This window comes from Scomber japonicus, chromosome 8, assembly GCF_027409825.1.
Source record: "Scomber japonicus isolate fScoJap1 chromosome 8, fScoJap1.pri, whole genome shotgun sequence".
Taxonomy (NCBI): Eukaryota; Metazoa; Chordata; class Actinopteri; order Scombriformes; family Scombridae; genus Scomber; species Scomber japonicus.
The window spans coordinates 3,084,407-3,108,452 of record NC_070585.1 but is presented as its reverse complement, the minus strand read 5'-3'; the positions used below and the strand labels follow the sequence as shown (position 1 = coordinate 3,108,452).

The following is a 24,046-nucleotide window of genomic DNA, read 5'->3' as shown; positions in this document are numbered from 1 at the left end:
CACCAGCTAATTCTCGGTTTCTTTACGGTTAGCACACCAGCTAACTGCCTCGGCTCCCTGCCTGCACACCAGCTCGCACGGAATGGAGGCTAAAACCCCTCACACCAGAGGGCACGGAGACTCCGGAGCCAGACTCTGTCGCTGCGGGAATAAGATATCGAGCATGGATCCACACCAGGTCTGCTCGTGCTGTCTTGGGCTGGAACACGCCCGGGCGGCTATCGAGGTCCCCGGCTCGTGTCAACACTGTGCGGTGTTCACCATCAAGAGTCTCCGCAGACGACTAGCCCGCCAGGCTAGCCTGTCTGGACATGACCCCTATCTCTCTTCCGACGGCGCCGCCGTCGAGGGCGGAGAGGAGGTGGGGGTCGCTGCGGTGGCGACACCGGAGGCTAGCAACAGCTGGGGCTCCCAGCTCGAGCTAGCCGCGGTTCCCCCGCTGGAGGAAGACGTCCTGGATTTGGACTATGGGGAAGATGATGATGGCGCCTTGGATCTCCTCATATCAGAGGATGAAGAAGAGGATGACATCTTCATCACGCCAGCTCGGGCTGCAAAGCCCGCGGCTTCCGTCGACTCTCGGGATGGAGATGAGAGTAGCACACCAGCTTCTCCCTCCCCCAGCTCGGACATGCTAGACGTGTGCAAACGCGCTGCTGCCCGGCTGGGCATCCCCTGGCCCGCTGTCGTAGCTGAGACCACCAGATCTCGCTACGAGGGGAAGAAATTGCCCTTGGCCAAGAGCGCGACGAAGCAACTTCTCCCCGTCTTCCCGGAGCTGCTGGAGGAGGTGGCGCGCTCATGGAGAGACCGCCCCTACAGCAGCCGGAGCCCGGTTCCCGGGGCCTCGTCCCTCGACTGTGAGGCGATGGAGAGCCTGGGTCTGCTCCGCATGCCTCCGATGGAGCCACTTGTTGCAGCTCACCTTCACCCCCAGCTGTCAGCGGTGTCCTCCCGGAGCCCCAGCCTGCCGTCCAAGTCCGACCGTTTTCAGTCAGCCCTGACTGAGAAAGCGTACAAGGCGGCGGCGCTCTCGGCCAGAGCGCTCAATGTCCTCTCGCTGCTCACGGCTTACCAGGCTGAGTTGTGCGAGGATGTTGCGCTAACTCAGGACCCAGCTGCGTGGGAGGAGATACCGGTCATCACCGACCTGTGTCTCCGTGTCCAACGCTGCGCGGTCCAGGCCACGGGAAGAGCGATGGGGACCATGGTTCTGCAGGAGCGAGCGCGGTGGCTCAACCTCGCCAGCCTGTCAGACAGAGAGAAGGACGACGTCCTGGACATGCCCATTGTCCCGGAGGGTATTTTTGGTTCCGCCCTAGCATCGATGCAAAAACGGTGTGAAGCCAAAAAGAAGGAAGACGAAGCTCTCAAGCTCTGCCTCCCTCGCAAGCCCCCAGCTCCCTCTCCACCTGCGCAGCGTAAATCCTTCGCGCAGGCTGCCTCCCAGGTTTCGCAGTTCAAAATACCGAAACATCCGAAACCTCAGCCCGCCCCGCCGCCCGTGCCCGGGCGGCCCGGCTGGTTCAAGAAGCCCTCGGCCCCAGCTACAGCTCCGCCGGCACAGCCCGCGCAAGCTACCAGCCACCAGGCCAGGAAGAAGAAGAGAGCGGCCTGACCGCCCCTCTCTTCACCGGTGATGCAGCTGGAAGTTCCCCGTTCTCCAGCTCCACCTGTTTGGCTTCCGAGCGTGCACTCCGGGGCCCCCCACGCCCCCATCTCCCGGCTGCCACGGACCGTGCCAGAGCAGACCGGGAGAGACGGACATCTGACGGCAGAGGGTTCAGCGGTTGCCCCTCTCCCATGTCCACAAGCACGCACACACACACAAGTTTTCATAAAGAAAATAAAATGTGCCCCGCTGTCGCATCCAGGCCGAGTGCCGAGGGCGCAGCGCATAAAAGCCAAAACTATAAAATGTCCTCCCGGGCCAAAGTGCACAGCACTGCCCAGAGGCCATGTCAGTTTTCCACCACGAGAGGGCACCACCGCACCGCGGTTGGGACCTCTCATGGTGGAGGAGCTGCAGCGCGTCTCACCTCTCTGCCGCAGGTGGGAGAGATGGGCTGCGCTCGCAGCTTCACCCTGGGTGTTGAAGACGATTTCGAGAGGTTACAGGCTGCAGTTTGTCGCCGTTCCCCCTCGATTCGCCGGCATAATACACTCCCAGGCTCAGGGAGAGTCAGCTCGTGTTTTACAAGAGGAAATCCTCTCACTGTTAAACAAAGGAGCAATCTGTGTCGTTCCTCCCGCACAGTGTCAGAGCGGTTTTTACTCCAGGTACTTTCTGGTCCCAAAACGGGGGGGGAGTGGTATTCGCCCTATCCTGGATCTACGTGCTCTGAACACATTTCTCAGGAAATACAAGTTCAGGATGCTCACACACGCATCCCTGCTGCGCCTGGTGCGACAGAACGATTGGTTCACTTCTGTCGATCTGAAAGACCCGTATTTCCACATTCCAATATATCCTCCCCACAGAAAGTATCTGAGGTTCGCTTTCCAGGGGACGTGCTACGAGTACCACGTGCTCCCATTCGGTCTGTCTTTAAGCCCGAGGGTGTTCGTCCGGTGCACGGAAGCGGCGATAGCCCCGCTGAGACAGCAGGGCATTCGCTTGGCCACATATCTGGACGATTGGCTGCTTTTGGCACAATCGAGGCAGGAGGCCATGGCGCATACGCGTATTCTACCACGGCACCTATTAGACCTGGGTTTTGTGATAAACGCGGAAAAGAGCATGCTGTGCCCGACACAGGACATAATCTTTCTGGGATTATCCCTGGACTCGGTGATTTTCACGGCGCGCCTCTCGGCGGAGCGAGTGAGAGCTTTCAGAGCATGTCTCGCGCTTTTCCATCCAGGCAAATCTGTTCAATTCAGATTGTGTCTTCGATTACTCGGACTGATGGCGTCAGCCATTCTCGTGGTTCGTCTCGGTCGCCTCCACATGAGGGAATTCCAGCTCTGGGTGGCCTCATGCGGGCTGGATCCCGTGCGTCATGGCGCACGGAGAGTGTTGGTTACGCCGGGGTGCGTCAGGGCACTGCGCCACTGGCGAGCCCCGTCTTTTCTGACCCGCGGGGTGCCCATGGGCTCTGTCCTGTCCAGGAAGGTGATCACTACGGACGCCAGCCTGACAGGGTGGGGCGGAATTCACGAGGGCCGGTCAGTGAGGGGCCGCTGGAGTGTGGACCTCCAGCGGTCTCACATAAATTTTCTGGAACTTTCAGCGGTGTTCCTCTCCCTGAAACACTTCCTTCCGTCTCTCATGGGCCATCATGTCCTAGTGAGGACGGACAATACCACGACGGTAGCGTACATCAACCGCCAAGGGGGGTTGCGCTCTCGTCAGTTGCACATGCTGGCACGCAGACTGATCCTGTGGAGCTGCGGTCGTCTCCTCTCCCTGAGGGCGACGCACGTCCCGGGAGCTCTGAACACGGGCGCGGACCTGTTGTCCAGGGGCGCGCCGGTATACGGGGAGTGGACTCTGCACCCGGAGATTGTGGAACAGATATGGGCCCGTTATGGTCGGGCCGCGGTGGATCTGTTCGCGTCAAGAGGAAACGGGCAGTGCGCGCTGTTTTACTCTCTGCGCAGCCTGGATGCTCCCCTCGGCATAGACGCACTAGCGCACGTCTGGCCGCACGAGCTTCTTTACGCGTTCCCTCCCTTGGCCCTGATACCCGCCACTCTATCCAGAGTGAGGGACCACGGCCACGCGCTGATTCTGATAGCTCCGCATTGGCCTGCGATGCATTGGCTGGCGGAGATATATCGGTTGCTGTGCGCGCAACCTTGGCAGCTCCCGCTGCGCAGGGACCTGTTATCGCAGGGGGGGGGCACGGTTTTCCACCCGCACCCAGAACGCCTGGCGCTGTGGGTTTGGCCCCTGAGTGGTTCAATTTGTCAGCTGTGGGACTCCCACAGCGTGTGATTTCCACTATACAAAGTGCTCGAGCCTCTTCCACTAGGTCTCTGTATGACTGTAAGTGGAGAGTGTTTGAGGACTGGTGTCACAGAAATGGCCATGTTCCTTTTCAGTGTCCAGTGGGTGTGATATTGTCATTCTTACAGGACCTGATTGACAAACGAAAAGCCTTCTCCACAGTTAAAGTGTACTTGGCAGCTATAGCTGCCTGTCACGTGGGGTTTAGGGAACAAACAGCGAGCCAGCACCCGCTGGTTTGCCGTTTTATGAAGGGAGCGCGCAGGCTTCTCCCCGTGTCCAGACCGCTGGTGCCACCATGGGATCTGGCGGTGGTTCTGGAGGGGCTCAAGGGTCCTCCTTTTGAGCCGCTGGGGGGAGCAGGCTTGAAACACCTGTCTCTCAAGACAGTGTTGTTACTGGCTCTGGCTTCGGCTAAACGGGTTAGTGACATCCATGCGCTTTCGGTGCATCCATCATGCACTCAGCTTTTCCCGGGGGATGTGAGGATGATTTTGAAGCCCAACCCGGCCTTTGTGCCTAAGGTAGTGGGCTCATGTTCTCCTATTGACCTTGTGGCCTTTGCTGCCTCACCTGGAGAGCAGCGGTCACATGCGTTATGTCCAGTCCGTGCGGTGCGCGCTTACATGGACAGGACTAAGGGTTTCAGGAGGAGCGATCAGCTGTTTGTCTCCTGGGCTAATCCTCATAAGGGGAAACCTGTCACAAAGCAGCGCCTGTCCCACTGGGTCGTGGAGGCGATTGCTTTGGCTTATACGAGTCAGGGTTTGCAGACACCTGCGGGTCTGCGGGCACACTCGACTCGGGGCTTGGCCGCATCCTGGGCCTTATTCAGGGGAGTTTCTGTTCAGGACATCTGTGCTGCAGCGAGTTGGTCCTCGCCTCTCACTTTTGTCCGTTTTTATATGCTGGACGTCTCCGCTCCGTGCGTGGCACGCGCGGTTTTGCTGTCCTGATTGGAACAGAGTACATTTTTCCCTGTGGGTTGGTGGACGCTCGATAAGCTTGTCTGGCAATACGGGAGCAACCATATCCCATAGTGAGACATCGAACGAAATATTATGAAAGAGAACTTTAGGTTATTTACATAACCCCGGTTCTCTGAGTAATATGAGTGAGATGTCTCACCAGACTACCCTTCTTGCTTGGGCGAGTGAGAAGAGGTGCTTATCTTGAATGAGGGTGGTGCCGTCCGCATGAGCTATTTAAGGTAGGTGGGACTACCTGTGGCGGACGGACACGTTCACCAGCCAATCAGGATTGGCGTAATGAGATAAATGCTTCTGAGGGCTGCAGCGAGGCGTGCATCCCATAGTGAGACATCTCACTCATATTACTCAGAGAACCGGGGTTATGTAAATAACCTAAAGTTTTTGTTTTGTTTTGGGGTTTTTTTGGGTTCAGTTTCACTTCTCATTTCCACCAGCAGCAGGCAGCTGTTTCCACCAAAATGTTCTGAAACCCACTCAACAGCACCAAAGAGCCTGATGTGTTTCTCAGGAGTTGTAAACCAACACCAGAACCAAAAGAAGAGTTAATATTGTATAATGTGACCAAATTTGATCAACTGGGCCCAAATGGCTAAAAGGCTATTGCTGGATTTCTTTTTCTACATTTTCTTTTTCTTTTTTCTTTCTCATTGCTAAAACAGACTTTCTGGGAGCATAAAAATCATAAAATACTACACAGCAGTCCAGCAGCCTAGTTCAATCATTTGAATCAACTGTGGGTGCAAGTTACTCAATGTTAATGCTGTGGCTTTCAGCTTTCAGTAAACTGTAGATCCACTAGGAGAGAATCTGTCATATGCTTTAACCTGATGGAAATCATTGTGAAGGTAGTGTGACGGTAAAGTTAACTTTCTACTTCAAAACTCAAGGCACTGTATAAAATATTAAGACATGGGTGAATAATTCTAATTTTTGGTTTGAAAACTGTTCACCTGATTAAAAACTGACTAAAAAAACGAAATATTGTTCTTCAGATATAAGATCACTAACTAGTGGAAACAACCATGGAATGAATTGTGATACTGAATCAAGCTGACCAGCTGCTGTTGAAGTATATCATATTTATATGATCAACCACTCAAATGACTAATGACTATGCAACAGTCTGGGAAATAGTAATGTAGTTCAATCTATAGATTAATCTACATAGATGCCAAGTTTCCAATTTCAGCACGACTTTTAAACTAATGTATTTCAATTAGAAATATATATACTGTATGCATTTGACTGATGCATGCCATCGATGATGTCTATATAATATACAAATGTCCATGTTGGACATGGCAGGTTGGGTGTATGGCTACACAAGTGACAAAGGTGGACTTTGCTGTTGCCATGATGATAAAAGGTGGCCTAACTTTAAGGAAGCGTCATATAACCCAATGCATAATCTTTCCCTAACGCTAACCAAGTGGTTTTTGTGCCTAAACCCAACCAGACATTAACCACAGTGTTGTCATCATCGTAAAACACCATTATTTTTTAACAGTGATCAAACTGACAGAAAAATCATGGTGTATGTACTCTAATTGAGATACGTTGGTTTGAAAGTTGTGCTGACTGTCACAAAAAAGGAAGATTTATGTCCATGTACACAAATCTATACATTAAATTTCAAGACTTATATCACACTGCTGTGAGACATTGGACTATGTGTAATGTGTTGTGTTGTACAAACCAACAAATACGTATTACTCTTCAGGGCGTTGTCTCTCAGCTCATTTCTTTGGTTTTACAGTCTGTTTACCAAACGTATATTCTGGTTCAGTCTCACTGCTCTCATCAACTTTGTTTCCAGCAGCAGCAGACAGCTGATTTCATTGAAAAAGACAGACACCACTGATGAACATAGTGGAGCATTTAACAGCAAAAGAGATATATTTATCAGGAGTTAGTGAAGAGAAAATAAAGCTGTAAGGAGAGAAAAATGGACTTAAAATTTAGGTGAAGAAAACTATTAATGAACGCTTCTGTTGCTCTGCGTCTGCTAGTTGTATGAATAAGAAATTGTTTGCTAATGCATTCATTATATCAGCTTTGTAATGGGATTATATGTTAGTGTTTTCGGCTTGTCCTGCTGTCTCCTAGTGGTCAAAACATAATGCAGATGTTTGCTGATGACAACAACAATAAAATGGCTTAAAGGATAATCACTGTTTTTTACAACCTGGACCTTCTTTCTAGCATGAAATACGATCATTTACTCACCCTGACAACTTTGGTGTCATTTGGAGTCGTTTGGATGAAATTAGCTCCAGTGGAGCGCCGCATATATCCGTATAATGTGAGTACACGGAGCACCAAAGCGCAGCCTCTATATAACGCATTATCTGCCACGAAACTAGTTCATTTCACCAATATTTAGTCATGATACGTTAGTGCTGGTGGCATGTGAGGCCAGGAGATACGCGTCTGGATGTGTCAATAAACGTCTGTATCATAACACTGGAGGATTTCCACTCAATGATAAACCGGGCTGTGGTAGAGACGTTCGGAAATGACATCATCCAGATCAGAGGTTAGTAGGTCAACCTACAGACCCCGGATGTTGATAACATGCCACCACGGGCTCGGAGGGGAATAGCACTAACGTATCATAACTAAATATTGGTGAAATGTGTACTCGGATTATACGGATATACGCGGCGCTCCACTGGAGCTAATTTCGTCCGAACGACTCCAAATGACACCGAAGTTGTCTGGGTGAGTAAATGATCGTATTTTATGCTAGAAAGAAGGTCCAGGTTGTAAAAAACGGTAATTATCCTTTAAGTTTAAGGTTAGGGTTAGGGGTTAGTTTCATTAATGATGCACTCATTTTTTCAGCAACAAAACTTGAAAACCAAAACCTTGGTTTTGAAGTTTATAAAATGAAAAGTGTTTCTAATATTTTCAATAGTGTGTCCAAACTTTTGACCAGTACTATATGTGCAGAGTATGTCCTTTTTATTAATTAATTTGCATTTAAGGTATCACAAGTTCACTGTTTGAAGCATAACACTGAATAATATAAGTCCAAAAAAGAATGAAATAGATGGAAATTTGGGAAGATCAGAAAAGCCATCAACAGTTTCTTATTTCACTCGTAAACGTCAGCAGAATTTGAAATATCTGCTGTAACAAGGTGAAACATCCCGTCACCACCTGCCTCCATGTCCTCCAGTCTGTCTGCCTGTCTCTCTTCTGTCATTGTTTCTTCCTTCATCCTCATTGTCCTCCCTTTAACATCCTGCCTGCCTCTTATGATTTAAACAAATCTGATTGAAAGTAAAAAAACTAAAGTTCTCTGGAAGTTTTATCTCTCTCCTGCCATCTCTTCCCCAACTCAGTTTGAAAGGCGTACCAACGCCAATCTGAAGGCTCTCAAATTGATACTTAAATCTTCCTAAATCATACGAGGCTCAGAACCACACATTTTTAATCTCCAGCCACCCGCAGGCTAGAGCTCAACCTGCCATAACAAACACGTCTCTCTCTTTCTTTCTCTGTCTGACTCTCTATTCCCCAGTTTATCTCTGCTCTGTTGTTGTGGATTTTCTTTGTCATGCTCTAACCTCCATTGTTCTCAGCCAGCATTTTGAGGATGACAGTGTGCAGGGGCGAGCCAAGATTAACATCAGTTTACATAAGCAAAACATTCTCACATTATACTAAGTGTCACTTTTTTGGGGTCGACTCGCCCCAAAGCTGAGAGAAATTCAGCACTGAACACAATGAGCATTTGGCACGCACAAGACCACCTCCTGCTTCACAGTTGCATGCATATTAAAGCCCCCTGGTAAAGCAAGTGCATGATCGGCTCTTAATTATGTAATGTGAGATCTAATGTGCGTAGGAAACACCTAAAGTATGAGAACATAGCTTTTGACATCCAGTAGCTACGTAATTCTTTAGAAAGTCACTCTCCCTCCCCTTGTTACTGGGTTGAAGTTAGGTGGGGCTAAGCAAGGACATTAATTACGTAATAATGTCTAGTCATATTTGGGTGAAAGATGATTGATGTGGAAAACTCGCCAAGCTGACTTCACAACACATCCAGTCGTCTCCCCCATGGGAAATCCAAGCTGATCTCACTGAAATATGAGGGGGAAACAGCCCACTGCACTTTGCTTTGCTTTAAGCTAGACTGAGAATTCAAATTCAACCAGCTACTGTATGTAGACTAGGGTACACCACTAAATCTGTAATAATAAAGGACAGGATACATAGCTCAAAGGTGTAGCATAGCAAACCTAATGCTGACCGTTTAATGGAAGTGGATGGAAGATGCTAAAATACTTAGCTTCTAGTCTGGGAAGTGGCCTATAAAACATGTATGTATGTATGTGTGGTCTGACCTAAACCGCTAGTTAGCCGAATAGTCTATATAACTAGCAGACTACTGGGGTAGATGATAATAAGGACAGACATTTCTCAAAGTAAAGCTAATGCTAACTGTTTGTTTGTGTAGTGAATGATGGAATGCTAACATGATTAGCGTCATACTCCAGGAGGTATAGTTCAATAAAAACACAGATTTGGACGGTCTAACTTAGTGTGTTAGTTAGTGGAATATAAAATACATGCTTGCTTTCTTACCATGTACGGTCCATTGATTGATTGATAGATTTGGTTGTTTATTCCATGGCAGGCACAAATAAAATGGTACGCTACTTTATTTTCACTCTGAAGTTTGTAGATGCTTAATGAATCACTCAGCCAAGGTTTCAGTGGCTTTAAATAACACATGTTAAGACAGAACTAAAAATGTAGTGCCTTATTTTTTTTAGACATTTACCACGCACAGATGTTTAATATAAATGTACCAACGCTTAATATAAGAGTAATGTTAACAAAGGTTGATTATGCATTCTCTTGGTTTACTAACAGCATGCAATGTTTTGACAGTTTGTCAGTTTTGCAGAGACAATTGTGCGCCTCTATAGACTAGAAGTAAACAGAGTGCAGCAGATTTACAAAAAACACAAGGAAGGCTGTAGTGGGAAAAAGAAACAAAGGCTAAATATAGATCCTAAATAGAAACAAAACTGAAGCAATGAGACTTTTATTAAGGAACACAACATCCGATTATAAACTTAATGGGGAGTTTTGGTTGAAATGAACTTTAAAATCATTACAGGCTGCAACAGAATGTTTCCTTCTTTGTTAAGACATGTAAGTGTGTGTTTAGCTGCATTTACCAGCATCATATCAAAACCATCTTCACCTGTCACTCTCAACAGATTTTAACCTCAGTGATATTTAAGTAGGTAGTTTAAAACTAAGTCTCACTTTTTTATGTCATTGTGTATCTAGAAGTTGTGTTTTTTTGCTCCAGGCAGATGTTGTACTGTAGATGCACTATGTCAGAATAAACAGTATCACAACAAGACAACAACTTTACTGTCCTTTAAACTACACATTTTGAGTATTTGATACCTTAAAATGTAAAATATTCCTTCAATAGATGTGACATGGTCATTTTTTATATCTTTGAGAAAAAAACATCTGCATCACAGGGTCACATGCAGATTTTTGGGGTAGAGTTGTGTTTTTCTGTTGCACACAAATGAATTAAATGTACATCTCTACTAGTAAAATGATTCTACATATATTGAGCATTCACATTTACATGAACAACAGTTTTTTGGATTGTTGACATGCAATGACATACAGTCCTACGGGATGTGTGTAGCCGTCCTCACACACTCAAACACACACACACACACACACACACACACACACACACAGGTATAATGCTGACTCTATCAGACAAACAAGGGGAAAGACACATACAGCGTACCAGCATGCGACTTCTGTGATGTAATGTGAATAATTTGTGTGCGTGTGTGTGTGTGTGTGTGGCAAGTGTACACCATTAGAGCATCAAACCCAGGTGTTTATGATAGTAACACTAAAATAGCAGTTGCATGAGGTTTTAAAAGGAATGGATTAATCATCTTGTTGTTGTTGATGTGTGAGAAATGTGCATGTTTTGAGGTTTTTTAAAACTCACACTGGTGAAACATCTCTAATGGATCACAGCAACCTACCACTCCAGGGTGGAATGTATGCATAGCTTAATGCCACATTTTGTTTTGCACATGGATATTAAAAGCATATGTGTTTGGTGCTTGTTTTTACATCGTCTATAAAAAGATGCTTTCTTAAACTTCCCCAGGCCGCTGGCAAGTCGACTCGCTCCAGAAAGGAATCGAGCATGAGAAAGAGACGAGGAGTTTGCATCATTCCTTTAATCTGAGTTTTAGGAGGGGGGTTGAAGAGAGGGTGAGAGAAGGGGGGGGCACAATGAGCAAACAACAAAGAAAGAAAATGACAGAGGGAAGAAAAGACAAGAGGGGACAAAACATGAGAATAACAAAGTGGGGGTGAGGGGGGGGGACTTAACAGTGCTAAACTGAGGGAGGAGAGAGCATCTTTTCTCACACAGGACACACACGCTCATAATACACACCACACATCACATGGCCTCCCTTTATCTACACAGATATACTGGAAGAAATATGAGTGTATTCCTCTTCAGAGTGACTTGCAGCTGTTTTTCTTTCATTAAGTAGATAAAAGTGTTTTTGCTTGTGATAATATTAGGACAAAGCAGTTTTCTCTCATACTTGTACCCCGCTTTGTTCATAAAATACCAATACCTAACCAATACACCAGCCCTGACCCGGACACAGATCCAGCCGAGCAGCAGCATATTGATTTTCCTCGTGACCTCCTGAGTTAAGAAACAGATGGGTCTCAAAGAGGACACTGACAGGCGTCAGCGGCGACAGCAATCAAATTGGCAGAGCGACAGAGGCGACATCCAGCAGCATCCAGTCACAGCACTCGGTTGGAGGGCAGACAGACATGATGCCATTCTCGATCTGGCACTCTTTAGTCTGCCTGTCTGCGCTGTCACTAACAGCCAGTGGCGGACACGGTGATATAGTCTACATAGTTCATTTGAGTTTACACAACATTTGCTTGTTTTGCTGAAGTCAAGTAGATAAGGTTAACAATAATAATGATAATGATGAAAATAATAATAATAATAACTTCTTTTATACAGCATAACAAAGTTACAAAGTGCTTTACAATAAAAGCAGATGATGCAAGTGGAAAAACTCCAAGGTAAAAATATAGACAATATACAATATTTAAATAAAAATAAAGACACTTAAAAAAAAAAGCCAGACGATAAAAGTGAGTCTAAAGAAGAGATTTAAAAGATGACACTAGGTTCGCCTGCTGGAGGATCTCAGGCTTCATAAGGAGTTAGCAATTCACAAATATAGGCAGGAGCCTGATCAATGCTGGCAGTAATGTAAGTCCATGTACATTGTGGAGATGAGTAACACTGCTGAGCGATACTTTGATGTCCAGGTTCCAATTAAAGTCCATCAAATCAGTGGTTTCCAATATACCAAACATTTTTGTCTATCCTACAGAGCTGAGACATTCTTAAGTCACAAAAATGAAGGTTTGATAATTGACTTGGATTTGACTCGTGTGGCTCGGGACTTGAAAACCAAACTATTCAACAGTTTCAAGTTCAAACCTGATAAGAAAAGTAAATAAGACAAGAACAGGAAGGTCTTACGTGACCTATTGTTGACTATTTGATCATCAGACCTATGACCTATCCTCTGGTTGTGGTTCAGGAGGTAGAGCAGGTTGCCTATTAATCGGAAGATCAGCGGTTTGATCCTTGTTGATGTGTCCTTGGGTAATATATTTATCCTGAAATTGCTTCTGATAGTTGCGCCAACAGTGTATGAATGTGTGTGAATGGGTGAATGTGACATGTAGAAGAGCTTTGAGTGGTTGGAAGACTAGAAAAGCTCTATGTAAGTACAGTCCATTTACCATTAATGCATTGCAGGAGATGTCTTGAACAATATTAACAATGCTCAAATATCTTACTGCTACTCGTGAGGCTTGACTTGGACTTGCCATAAAATACTTTTTGACATCCTGTCTCCATCAGGCTTCATTAACACCTTTTTTATCGGTTTAAGATGTAATAACAATATATGTGTGAACACTCTCATTTCAGACACTCTGCTAAGACCATCCAGAAGGTGCTGAAAGGCAAATGTATTGGTTTTTTGGCACTGTTTTTGACAAGCAAAGATAATGAACTCAAAGTTTGATAGTGTTATATAAATGTTTTTAGTTGCCATTCTTTGGCCAGTTGGTAAAGAGACAGAGGAGAGGAGTTTCCATGCAATCCCATTCTATACTTGAACTACTAGCAGACAAACAAACAGATGGATTGGGATGAAAACATAACCCCATCCAACACTGCTGGCACATGTAAAAGGATCTTGGATGTGGGCGTTTCAACAAGTTAAACATGCAAACATTTCCAAGTTTCAGCAAGAGCGTGTCATCTTGTTCTTTTGCTTCAGCGTGCACACAGTTCCTCCCCGAAAACAAGAGACAGCAAGGCCTGGAATGATGGTATGGCATCAATGGTTGTGAGAAAATTCAGTTCCTGTAGCATTGACATTTCAACTGTATCAAAGAACTTTCTAATAATAGTGAGCTAACCAACAATAGAATCATGGAAATCACCATTTTAAAGGGATATTTAACACTGCAAAAACTACCAGTATCCAAAGTCCATTACATTGTCCAATTGTCCAGCACATGATCACGAACTACAGTCTCAAAATGAACATAGGGTTAAATAAACTGAGATGTTTGTCTGCCTCTCTCACCAAATGTGATATGAGGCTTGTCCAGTATAAGGCTTCTAAACGCCTCCTCTATTGTCCACAGGCATTCATGTACTTACATAATCAACTTTAGTTTACTGGTATTGATGATGTACCCTACCACTTTACTCATTAAATGTGCTTTGTAAACAAGTTGTAAACACAATACTGACATGTCATCACATTTTAAGTTGATATGTTTAATAAGTTTGCAGCTTATGTCCACATCTGGCCATTACAAAGCAACTTTATCAGTGTGTTTCTGTCCACCTTTCCAGTATTCACTCTCTGCTTTTGCTCTCTATCAACTCTAAAATAATGAGCGCGCTGATAGTGAACCAAAACAGTTAATTTGTTGCTGAACAGCTAAACAATGAGCCGAAACTCATTATGAAGCGCAGCCAAGCAGAAGAGTCACTGATAATTCTCTCACAGCAATGCCTCTCATCATTTGTTATTGTAAAGAAAATATTGATTATAGCCTTTCCATAAAGGTTTTGTATTCTATAGAGTACATCCAAGCTACTCTCTTAAGTGCTGCTCATTGATTCATAAAGACATGTAGATGATAACTCAAAATATTCTTTTTATTGCATCAAACTAAATATTTTATCATGGTTATGAAAACACTGTTCTAGTGACAGAACTGTGTCAGTGACCTGGGGGATATTACTTTTTATTTTTTCCACAGAAAGATGAAGGGACTACTTATTCCAATGAACCCAGCCTCAGACACTGTACAGAATTAGACACACACTCTGAATGCTGTATGCCGCTTTCTAAGCCTCTTGTGATTTGTCCAGTCAATCAATCAGTCGATCAGCCCGTTTGACTGTCAGCCTGTCAGAGCTCCAGTCGGCGGCGGCTCGGTGAAGCAGACCAGATAAGACCGAGTCCCTGCGGACGAGCAGAAAAACACCGCTGTCACTGCAATCATTCCAGCAGTGTGAACTTGGCTTCACCAACCACAGCCTGGCCACGGGGGCAGCCACTAGAGAGCATGGGTGGGTGGGAGGGGGCAGTTCTGAGAGGAAGTGTCTTGAGCCTAAGGAGATGCCATTCTGGGAGCAGCTGGTGCCCTGGCAGGATTAGATACAGAGGAGAAGCCACACTGACAGAGAAAGATGGAGGGCATCAAACACCCACACAGTCATCCCTCCACCGCCTCTCTTCCTCTCTTTCTAAGGGTAAACAATTCAATAAAAACAGTGCCAGAGATAGCAGTGATGCCCGCTATGATGCCAAGCCCAAGGCCCTCCAACCATCTGATATTGACACAACACCCAGCTCACACTGAGAGAGAGATTTCTTAGAGATGCTTGGCAGTTGGTTCTATCTAAATGCACACGGAGGGAAGCCCTCACAGTGAAGGGGATGTGTAAGTGGCTGCATAAGTTTTAGAGGGGGGCAAATGCTATATTTTTGTACATACAGTAACTGTTTCATACACTGTTTTAAACAACTTACAACAACTTTTCTACCATGAGAGGATTAAATCACAACACTAACAGTCTGCGGTGCATTAGGGTAAATGCTGACATGAGCAAACAAATATTATCACAATTATAATGCTTGCATGTTGATGGTGCAGGTATAGTGCTCATCATATCAGTGCAGCATGCTAAACACTGCATGAAAACACTTGTACATAGCACTTAAAACAAAGTACAGCTGAGGCTGCTGGGAATCTCAGTAATTGTGTTTGGTCATAAACCAAGAAATTGGATAAACAGAAATGTAGACCATGACGGATCTTGATGAAAGTTGCTACACAGTAACACTAATGCATTTATTAAATCTTATGGCAATCCATCCTATAGTTGTTGAGGTATTTCACTCTGAACCAGGTTTGTAACCTTCACAGGAAAAATAAAAGGATCACCAAAGTCTATATACAGTAGTCAGTAGTCTATCTATATTCATCCTCATGGAACGTCCATACAAAATTTCAAGACAATAGTCCCGTTTCCATTAAGGAAGTTCTGGTTAAAAATTAGGAAGCGGGAACTTCACAGGAACGTCCTCTCAGCTGTTGTGTCTCCATTGCAGAGTAGGACCTTGATAGGACCCACCGGACTCTGGAGATGACCTACACTGATGTTTTGTTGAATGAACATAATTTTATTATGTCAAGTGGTTGAACAAATTCATTTTATCTGAAACTAGATATTTTTATTATGTTGACTGGACTAATAATTTTTAGGTAAATTTCAATTAATTATATTATGCAATTCTTTCTCAACTACTTTGAGTTCATTTTACTCAAATTTCCTTAGTAAATCCAATTAAACCACTTTAAATGAACTTAAATAAATTGCTTATGTTTTCTTAAATTATATTGTGCTCTTTCAAATCAATTAAAATGTTTAAATACTAATTTTTTTATTAAGTTGATTCTAATGAAATATTTTAGCTATCTTACACAACACAGAACCACAAGATGTGTTTAGACAACCAACTTTAATCTGACAAATACTTTACATCTCACATCAGAGCAATCTAATGACCCACGAATATGTTTCTAAGATGAACACCTGTTAAATACTCAGTACATAGATAACACTTAACTTTAACAGATACATGAATGTGTTTGTTGCTCTGATTGTGTAAACGACCATTAATAAAGATTAAACTCTGACACATGTTAAGTGGAATCTCCATGTGACAAGACAGAAGGCAAAGTTTGCTCTTAACATGTACAATGCTCATTATAAGACAAGAACCTGTGAAATACAAAGTGTATTAACAACAATGCTTGTTTTAACTTTTAACCCTTACCTTTTAAAAGCCTCTACTAAAGAGATAAAACACAAGAAAGCAGAAAGCCACTGTTCAGATTCTGTCAACAATAGTCATAACCATGAGGATGGAATGAACAGTATAAACTGAGACATTTGTGTAGTGTCCTGATGAGACAAAAATATACAAAAATATACCTATACCTATACCTTCAATTGAGAACATTACCAGGAGAAAAAAAAGTTTCAGCAACTTTCAAAACCCAAACCAGAAAGAGTGGCCCACATCTGGAAAACAAACACAGGTTGCCAAAATTATTAAAATGTTTCATTGAAGCAATTGAACAGATATAATAAAACAAGTGGCTTTGTTGAATATCATAAGATTAATTCAAGTGGATATCCTGTCACTGTCTTGTTGGACCGGTCCAGATGGGTCATGGACCGGTCATCTATCCTGTTACTGGTGCTGCATTTGAGATCACATTAACCATTCATTCCACAGTTCACAAAAACAACAAAGCATCACATACACTACGCAACTGTGGCTGAAGAGTCCCTACTGAAGAGTCCCTACAGTCCAACACTGACTTTTCACTGTATGACTGTCAATATGTCACTTTATTAATTTTCATATTATTTCAGGCAAGACATTAACCATTCCAAATATGTAATCAGTTTATTCAACTAATGCCTTTTTGGAAATGTGCTGCAATGTACATCATCAACAGCAGAGAAGATGAACGGATGAACTGATGTGTGCAGCTAATCATTTCTTTTGGAAGGTAATTGTTGATCAGATGAAATCCACATCAGTTGGTCTGAAGCTTCAAATTTTTACTGGATAGAACAACAGTGCTGCGTCTGTTGCTCTGTATGTACAGATATCACTACATTTACATAATCTGTATTTTTTATTATAGCTACATTACAGACTGAAAAGAATATTTTACTGCATCTCTGTCAAAGAGGTTATTTTCTGAGGAGTCAGTCACTTTAGTGTTTGTGGAGCTTTGAGTTGAGATTATTATGTCACAGTACAGTCAGGTACTGCACTCTCCTGTCCTCAAACGGTTGTACTGTCTGCCAAGTCTGAAATGGCAAGTACACAAGTCTGAACTTGTATTTAGTATTGAGAAATTGAGCATGTCAATTTTTAGATTCAGAATCAACAAAGTAACCAGTCACTGTAGCTGTCATAGAAATGTATTGACTAAACATCTGCAATGTAGTGAAGTACAAGTATGAAAATATCCTAGCCCCACATGGGTTAAATTTCGGGTACGTGGGTACTGAGTGGGCATGGGCTTGAACTGGGCAAATTTTGCAGGTCCCACATGGTCAGTAACATGGGCCCCACATGTGAAGCCTATGTGGGCTGACTGTATGAGTGGGCTAGGCGGGCACGGGTATAAACAGGACAAATTGTATGGACCTCATATTGTTTCAGAAACATGGGCCCCACATGTGAAGCCCATGTGGGATGGCTAAATGGGCCCCATTTAAGGTCCATTCTGATCCCCATATGGGCAAACATATGGGGTCTATATGGGGCTCGTGTAACTCTCCGAGTTGGGCCCCACTTAAAACCCAGTCAGAACCCACTCGAAGCCCATATGGCCAACACAGGTGGGGCCACCATGGAAACTGAGGACAAACCCACTTGGGACCCATATTTGTAGCCCAAATTTAACCCTTATGGAGCCCACAGGGACATGCTGGCTGGGATCATACACAAAATACTCAAGTAATCTACAAGTAAATCAAACTTGTGTATTTGAGAAAATGTACTTATTTACACTCCTTCACTGCCTATAAGCTTATGACAGCTGGTTAATGGTAAATATTTTTAAGAGGAAATATCTAATCAAAGCTTGTGTCAATGTATTTTAAGTGTTTGACAATAAGTGATGCCTGTGCATGCTCACTTGTTCCTCAGACAAACATGAACCGCTGTCCTCAGACTAAAATGAATGAGCAGTGCTGCACTGGTTCAAATCCATCTAGATGCCGTCCTTTCTGTTGATTACCACAATTTCACAGTTCACGTGAAAGTCATCTAAAAACCAATTAAAACAGGTTCACGCTACATTCCTCCTCATTTCCACAGATCACAGGGAACTGCCAGCAGAATTAAAAGGTAAGATCTGGTAATTACCTCCAAACCGGCCAAAAATTTCAGATCTATTATGTGATTTCTCCACTGGGCTTATCAAGCTCTTATCAGACTGTAGGCTGGTTACGGAGCGAAGCCCTGTGATGAAAAATGAGGAAGAAATAGCAAAATGGATAGAGAGTAAAATAACAGAAAACAGTACAGACACACATTCCAGTACCCCCCCATTTCCACCCCACCACCCCCTCCTAGGTACTGAGGTGATTGTGGATTCTGGATAAAAAGTCCCCAGGCACCCTCCTTCTCCTCCTCCTGGTAGCAACAGACGGCTAGAAAGATGAAAGGACGGATGGATGTGTGGCGAAATGAAAGAGGGGAAAAGATAAAAGAGGGGAGGTCAAGTGTGAGAGACGGAGCGACATGTTTTCATCATATTTTTTTTTTTTTTTGTTTAGTTTTTCTGGATTAATGGCCCGTCACTTCGCAGCCCTGATTAGCCTGGTTTACTCTGCTCATTTACAATGGCTGATGTCCTTTCACGGGTGAGTTGGTACACATCTGGTGGCCGACGTTGAAGATAAAGGGACGGAGGAAACTGCAGACTAAGATGGAAGGCATGCGGAATCAACAGCACACTGACAAAAATGAAGGGAACTGTGTCGACTTCAAACGATACGACTTGGCTTTGTATGTTTTCAGGAAAGCCTGGTGTTCAAAGGTTGGAGTTGGGGGAATAGACTGCTGATGAGTGATTACACTGTTGATGCTGTCTTCCCAAGAAAAACTACAGCAGTCATTTGTTCAAAAGCCTAAAACAACCTATGTTTGGCAGGCAAGGGTACATGTCTGTTGGGAGCGCAAGTCGCTGACGTTGAGTTTCAAAACTTTGTCAGGAGGAGGTTGAGTGGGTGGATGGGTTGGTATGTGACTTTGAAATGGTTCAAAACTTTGATTCTGTCCTATTTTATATTGACAGTAACAATGCTTTTAAACCATGACCACCATTTCCCAACATGAGCCAAGAAGCTGTTGTTTAAACCATGATGACACAGGTTCTGCAACCATAATGAGATAGCCGTTTTAAACCCCCAAACCACAATTTTTCCATTTATTTAACCAAGTACTTTTGATATGCTGTCTGTGTTTAGCCAAATGCTGTGAAACATTGCAGAACACACTGGTGCAGAACTGTTGGAAGGCCATTAAAAGCCTTTAACTATGTAGCCCATGTGTCATACAAACAGAAGTAGTCAGTGTCGTAGCCAGGATCTGCCATTCCAGGGAAGGAATGGAGGGAAAAACAGGGAATAACCAAAGTCAGTCAGATTCATCTTTCACACACATGAATGTCTGTTCTTAACTTCGTGGCAATCCATCCAGTAGTTGTTGAGATATTTTATTTTTGTACCAACATGACTGAACAGGAGTGTGTCTATGTTTCCTCAGCCCTATGTTCCCTTAGTTAAATAATATAATAAATCATTTCACCTGTTTTTCAAGCGTTTTCATAGATGAAAGCTTAGAAAAACGACCCTCATACACCAGCTATAGCCATGTATGTATGTACGTTTTACAGTATGTCCGTCCTAGCCAGGAAGACCATGACAGAACTACTTCATATTTGGTACCAACGTCAAAGGTGAGGGAACTGAAATGAGGGAACATAGGGATGACCCCGACTGAACAACTGACTGACATATGGACAGCGGCACCCATAAAGAATTCTGCTAGTATAGCTAAATAATAGATATTTAGTTAGAACTTAACAGCAGTTTTCTCTGTCCTCTCTGGTTGAAAGTTTACAGCCTGCTTCATCTTTCAGTGTTGGCCATAGAAAACATTTTGGAGCATCACACTGCATACATTTTGACAAATTAAATGAAAGAAGCAGTACAGGTCTGAATATTTGACCCCTGCAGTGAGGGGATCGATTCTAATATCTTTAACATTTCTTAACACAAAAACATGAAAGTGTCCTTCATAACTCAACAATACAAACTTTAGAGGCAACCATTTTATTTACTTTTTGACAGTTTTCGTCAATAGCATCTACATTAGCCTACCCATGATCCTCATTGACCGTTACTATGGTGATGATGCCAGCTGCAGCAGCTTGGTAACTGGTAGTCACAATCAGGAACAAAATACTGTACTGTATATTTAAATGTAAAGACAGTAAAGTGTGTTTGTATAATGAAATATCATAGTCATAAACTGGGCAGCAACAACATTTTTTTGAGTAATGTAGTAGTTATAGAAAAAAAAATCAAATGACAGTTGTTTTCCTAAGTTTAGTTACATCAATCTGTGCAGCTATAACAATCTCTTTCACCTCTTTCCTTCCATGTTGGTGGTAGTTTATCCATCATTACTGTTAATTATGTAGTGAACTAGACATGTAGGAAATTGACGTTCCCACTCTTAACCCAACCTAGAAAGTTCTGATATGCTGTATGATTCTCCAGCTGTGTAAAACAGTTATCATTGAGCATACCACAAGCCGGTATCTCCTGCTGGACAAAATAGAGATATCAGCAGTGATTTTGCGTATGAATGTATTTATTATAAAAATTGGATACCACACTCCAAGATGCCATCCATTCATCAGCCAAAAATGTTTCTTTCCTCTTGGTTTGCCTCCACTTACTTTGAATAACTTGGTAACTCATTCATGTTTTTCCTTCCACCTTCTCCCTCTAAGTAGATAGACATTGGGATGATGTCACAAATTTATGATAAAATAATGTTTGTAAACATGAAAAACATCAATTATTTGAAAATTCATAAGACAAACAGTAATATTTGACATTGTTTGCCGTTCCAGATGTCCTGTTCTGTCCTCTACGTGTCTCTTTCATAATGGAGGTTTATGGATGAAATGCTATTCTTGACTTGCAATTAGTCACTGGGACAAATTGACAGCAGGGCTGAGAGGCTGTGCTACGTATACAGCATTCACAGTTCTGGAGCCATTAATGAATAGCAGGGAGGAACCTTTAGTTAGTGCATTGGGTAAATTTACTACTTTATACTCAAAGTATCTGAGGTATTGGCTAACTAATTTTGACCGTCAAATCCTGGTAAATAATTGAATTACTGTAAAAAGACATGACTTTCTTGCAACATGCAGATGAAGTATTTAAGATGCTTTAGCTACTGATTACAGAAAAAAAGTCTTTGTCCATAAACCTGTCTTGTTCATCAAAAAACCAGCTATACTTCTTTCAGTGTACAGAACAGACGGTCGAAGGGACTTCCAAAAACTTCAGAAAGTCAGAGCAGACAGATTTTAAAAGATGCTTATGGGGAGTAATGAGGTTCCAATTTGTTGAAGAATGGCTTGTCTGATAAGGAAAAAGAATCACAACAATGAGTGAGACAGAGAAAGTGGAGATTAAGCAGTGAGAAAGACAGAGACAGAGGGAGAGATTTAGAGACAGAATATTCGGAGCATCTGTTGTCGAAAGCTGATGATAATGCCTCATTATTGTAGTCATTAGGGAAGCTGAGAATGACAGAGAAAAAGATGAGCAGTGAGAGAAGAGAGGGGGAGTAATAAGGCTACAAACTGAAAATATACGAGACAGAAAGACACTAAAAGCGGAGGGATGGAGCGGGAGAGTTCATCTACCTTTTTTTGTTGGAGAATAGAGTTTACCATTTTTTAAAGATAAGATAAAACTTTATTGATCCCTGTGGGGAAATTGTGTTTCTAGAGCAGGTTATAGGGTGCAACAGGGAAATAGAAAACTACATTATGAGCGCTAAACAAAGTATGAAGTGGGTGGTAAAAACAAACAAAAGCATAAAAAGAGAAATATTGGAAGTGAATAAAAGGGTAATTGTATAAACAAGTGCAGGGTCATGTAAACATAGCTGCCAAATATACAGAAATATGTTCAAATGAGATTAGACTACCGCCACGCTCGCTGCTCTGTGCGGCTGTAATGCAAAGCAAATTGTAAAAGGTTGAGGTCCAGAATTAGTTTTTTTAAGCCTTAACATTCACGCTGAAGTGAATGCAAAATTTTAGTGAATGCTTTGGTGTGTTTTATGCAGGTAAAAGCAGGTATAATGTTGCTTCAGCTGATATGCTTTAGTATTTTATGTTGTGATATTGATAATATTTGACCATGGTGTAAGACCATGGCTTGAGGCTGAAGCCGGTTTGGAAGTGTGTTTAAGTGCAATGGCACCAAGGGTTGCTATAGATGCTGGCTCACATTCAGAAAACCTCAACACACATTTTCACATCATATTTTTGGTGAGTGGGAGATGATGCTGTGAGACAACTGGAGATCCAGCATGGTGGCACCCTGCTGCTAGGGGAAAACAAACTGTAAAACTGAATAAAACAGACCAGGCTATCTTCCCTGGATAACCTAGACCACAGCGCAGTGTGCTTGAGTTCATTAAAACTAAACCCTCAAAACTGGAAATACTGCACACAGACATAAAAGAACTAAAAACCAGCACTGAATACTGTGTGCTGAACCATTCACTGGTGTCCTCAGACCTCAGTCCACTGAAATACAATATGACACATAACTGGCAATTAAGATAAATGATCCAAAGCATTTCTACGTTAAGAACTGAACTGTATAAATGAACTTGGGGAGGCGTAGTGCTGGTCCTTTCACCACTCAAAACATTTCTGTGATGTGAATGGATGGCTATATGTGTGCATCTGTACATGTTTGTATAAGTATGCATAAATGTATATTGTGTGTGATGGTGGTGTGAATGCATGGATACTTACATTTATATGTATGTATGTATCCACGTGTCCAAGTGCAGTATTTACAAATATATATAATTTTATAGTTTGTAGTTCAGTTGGGAGACGAATTATAGTAAATAGACTTTACATATATTGTGCTTTTCTAGTCTTTTTGATCACTCACTTTTACACTACATGTCACATTCACCCATTCACATGCATTCATACACTGATGACAGGAGCTACCACACAGTGTACCAACCTGCTCATCAGGAGGAGACTTACATTCACACACATTCATTCACCATTGGTGCAGCCATTGGGAGCAATTTGGGGTTTAGTATCTTGCCCATGGACACAGGGACATGAGTACTGGAGGAGCCAGAAAACAAACTTCCGATTGGTGGACGACATGCTCTGCCTCCTGAGCCACAGCTAGTTGCTTACAGACATACAGCTACATATATAAAGTACATATTGTACAACAAGTTGGAGGAAAAAAAACACAGAACAAATGCTAACACAAAAAAGAGAAGCTAAATTCAAAATTGACAATATCATCAATAAAAAGGAACAATTCATGTTACAAAGACTACAGTACAACCATTTTGAACATAGTTGTAAATCTGGCAAATACCTAGCAAATCATTTTGAACACAATGAGGAGAAATCACTCATCTCAACAATCAGACTCAACATCGAACATCACCAATGATCCACAAAATATAAACAACATCTTAAGACAATGATACGGTGACTTATACACTAACAACAAGGGGAAAAAAGATTTACATTACATTACCCT

General features: G+C 43.1%; 1 protein-coding gene across 1 annotated transcript; it reads left to right on the top strand.

The window, feature by feature from the left end:
• The first annotated feature begins 1,639 nt into the window (after window positions 1–1,639).
• Window positions 1,640–4,108, top strand: LOC128363480 (uncharacterized). Its single transcript, XM_053324485.1, has 2 exons — window positions 1,640–1,781; window positions 1,875–4,108. Exons 1-2 carry the CDS (start codon window positions 1,640–1,642, stop codon window positions 3,938–3,940), a joined length of 2,208 nt encoding a protein of 735 aa, XP_053180460.1. The 3' UTR covers window positions 3,941–4,108.
• Window positions 4,109–24,046: the final 19,938 nt, after the last annotated feature.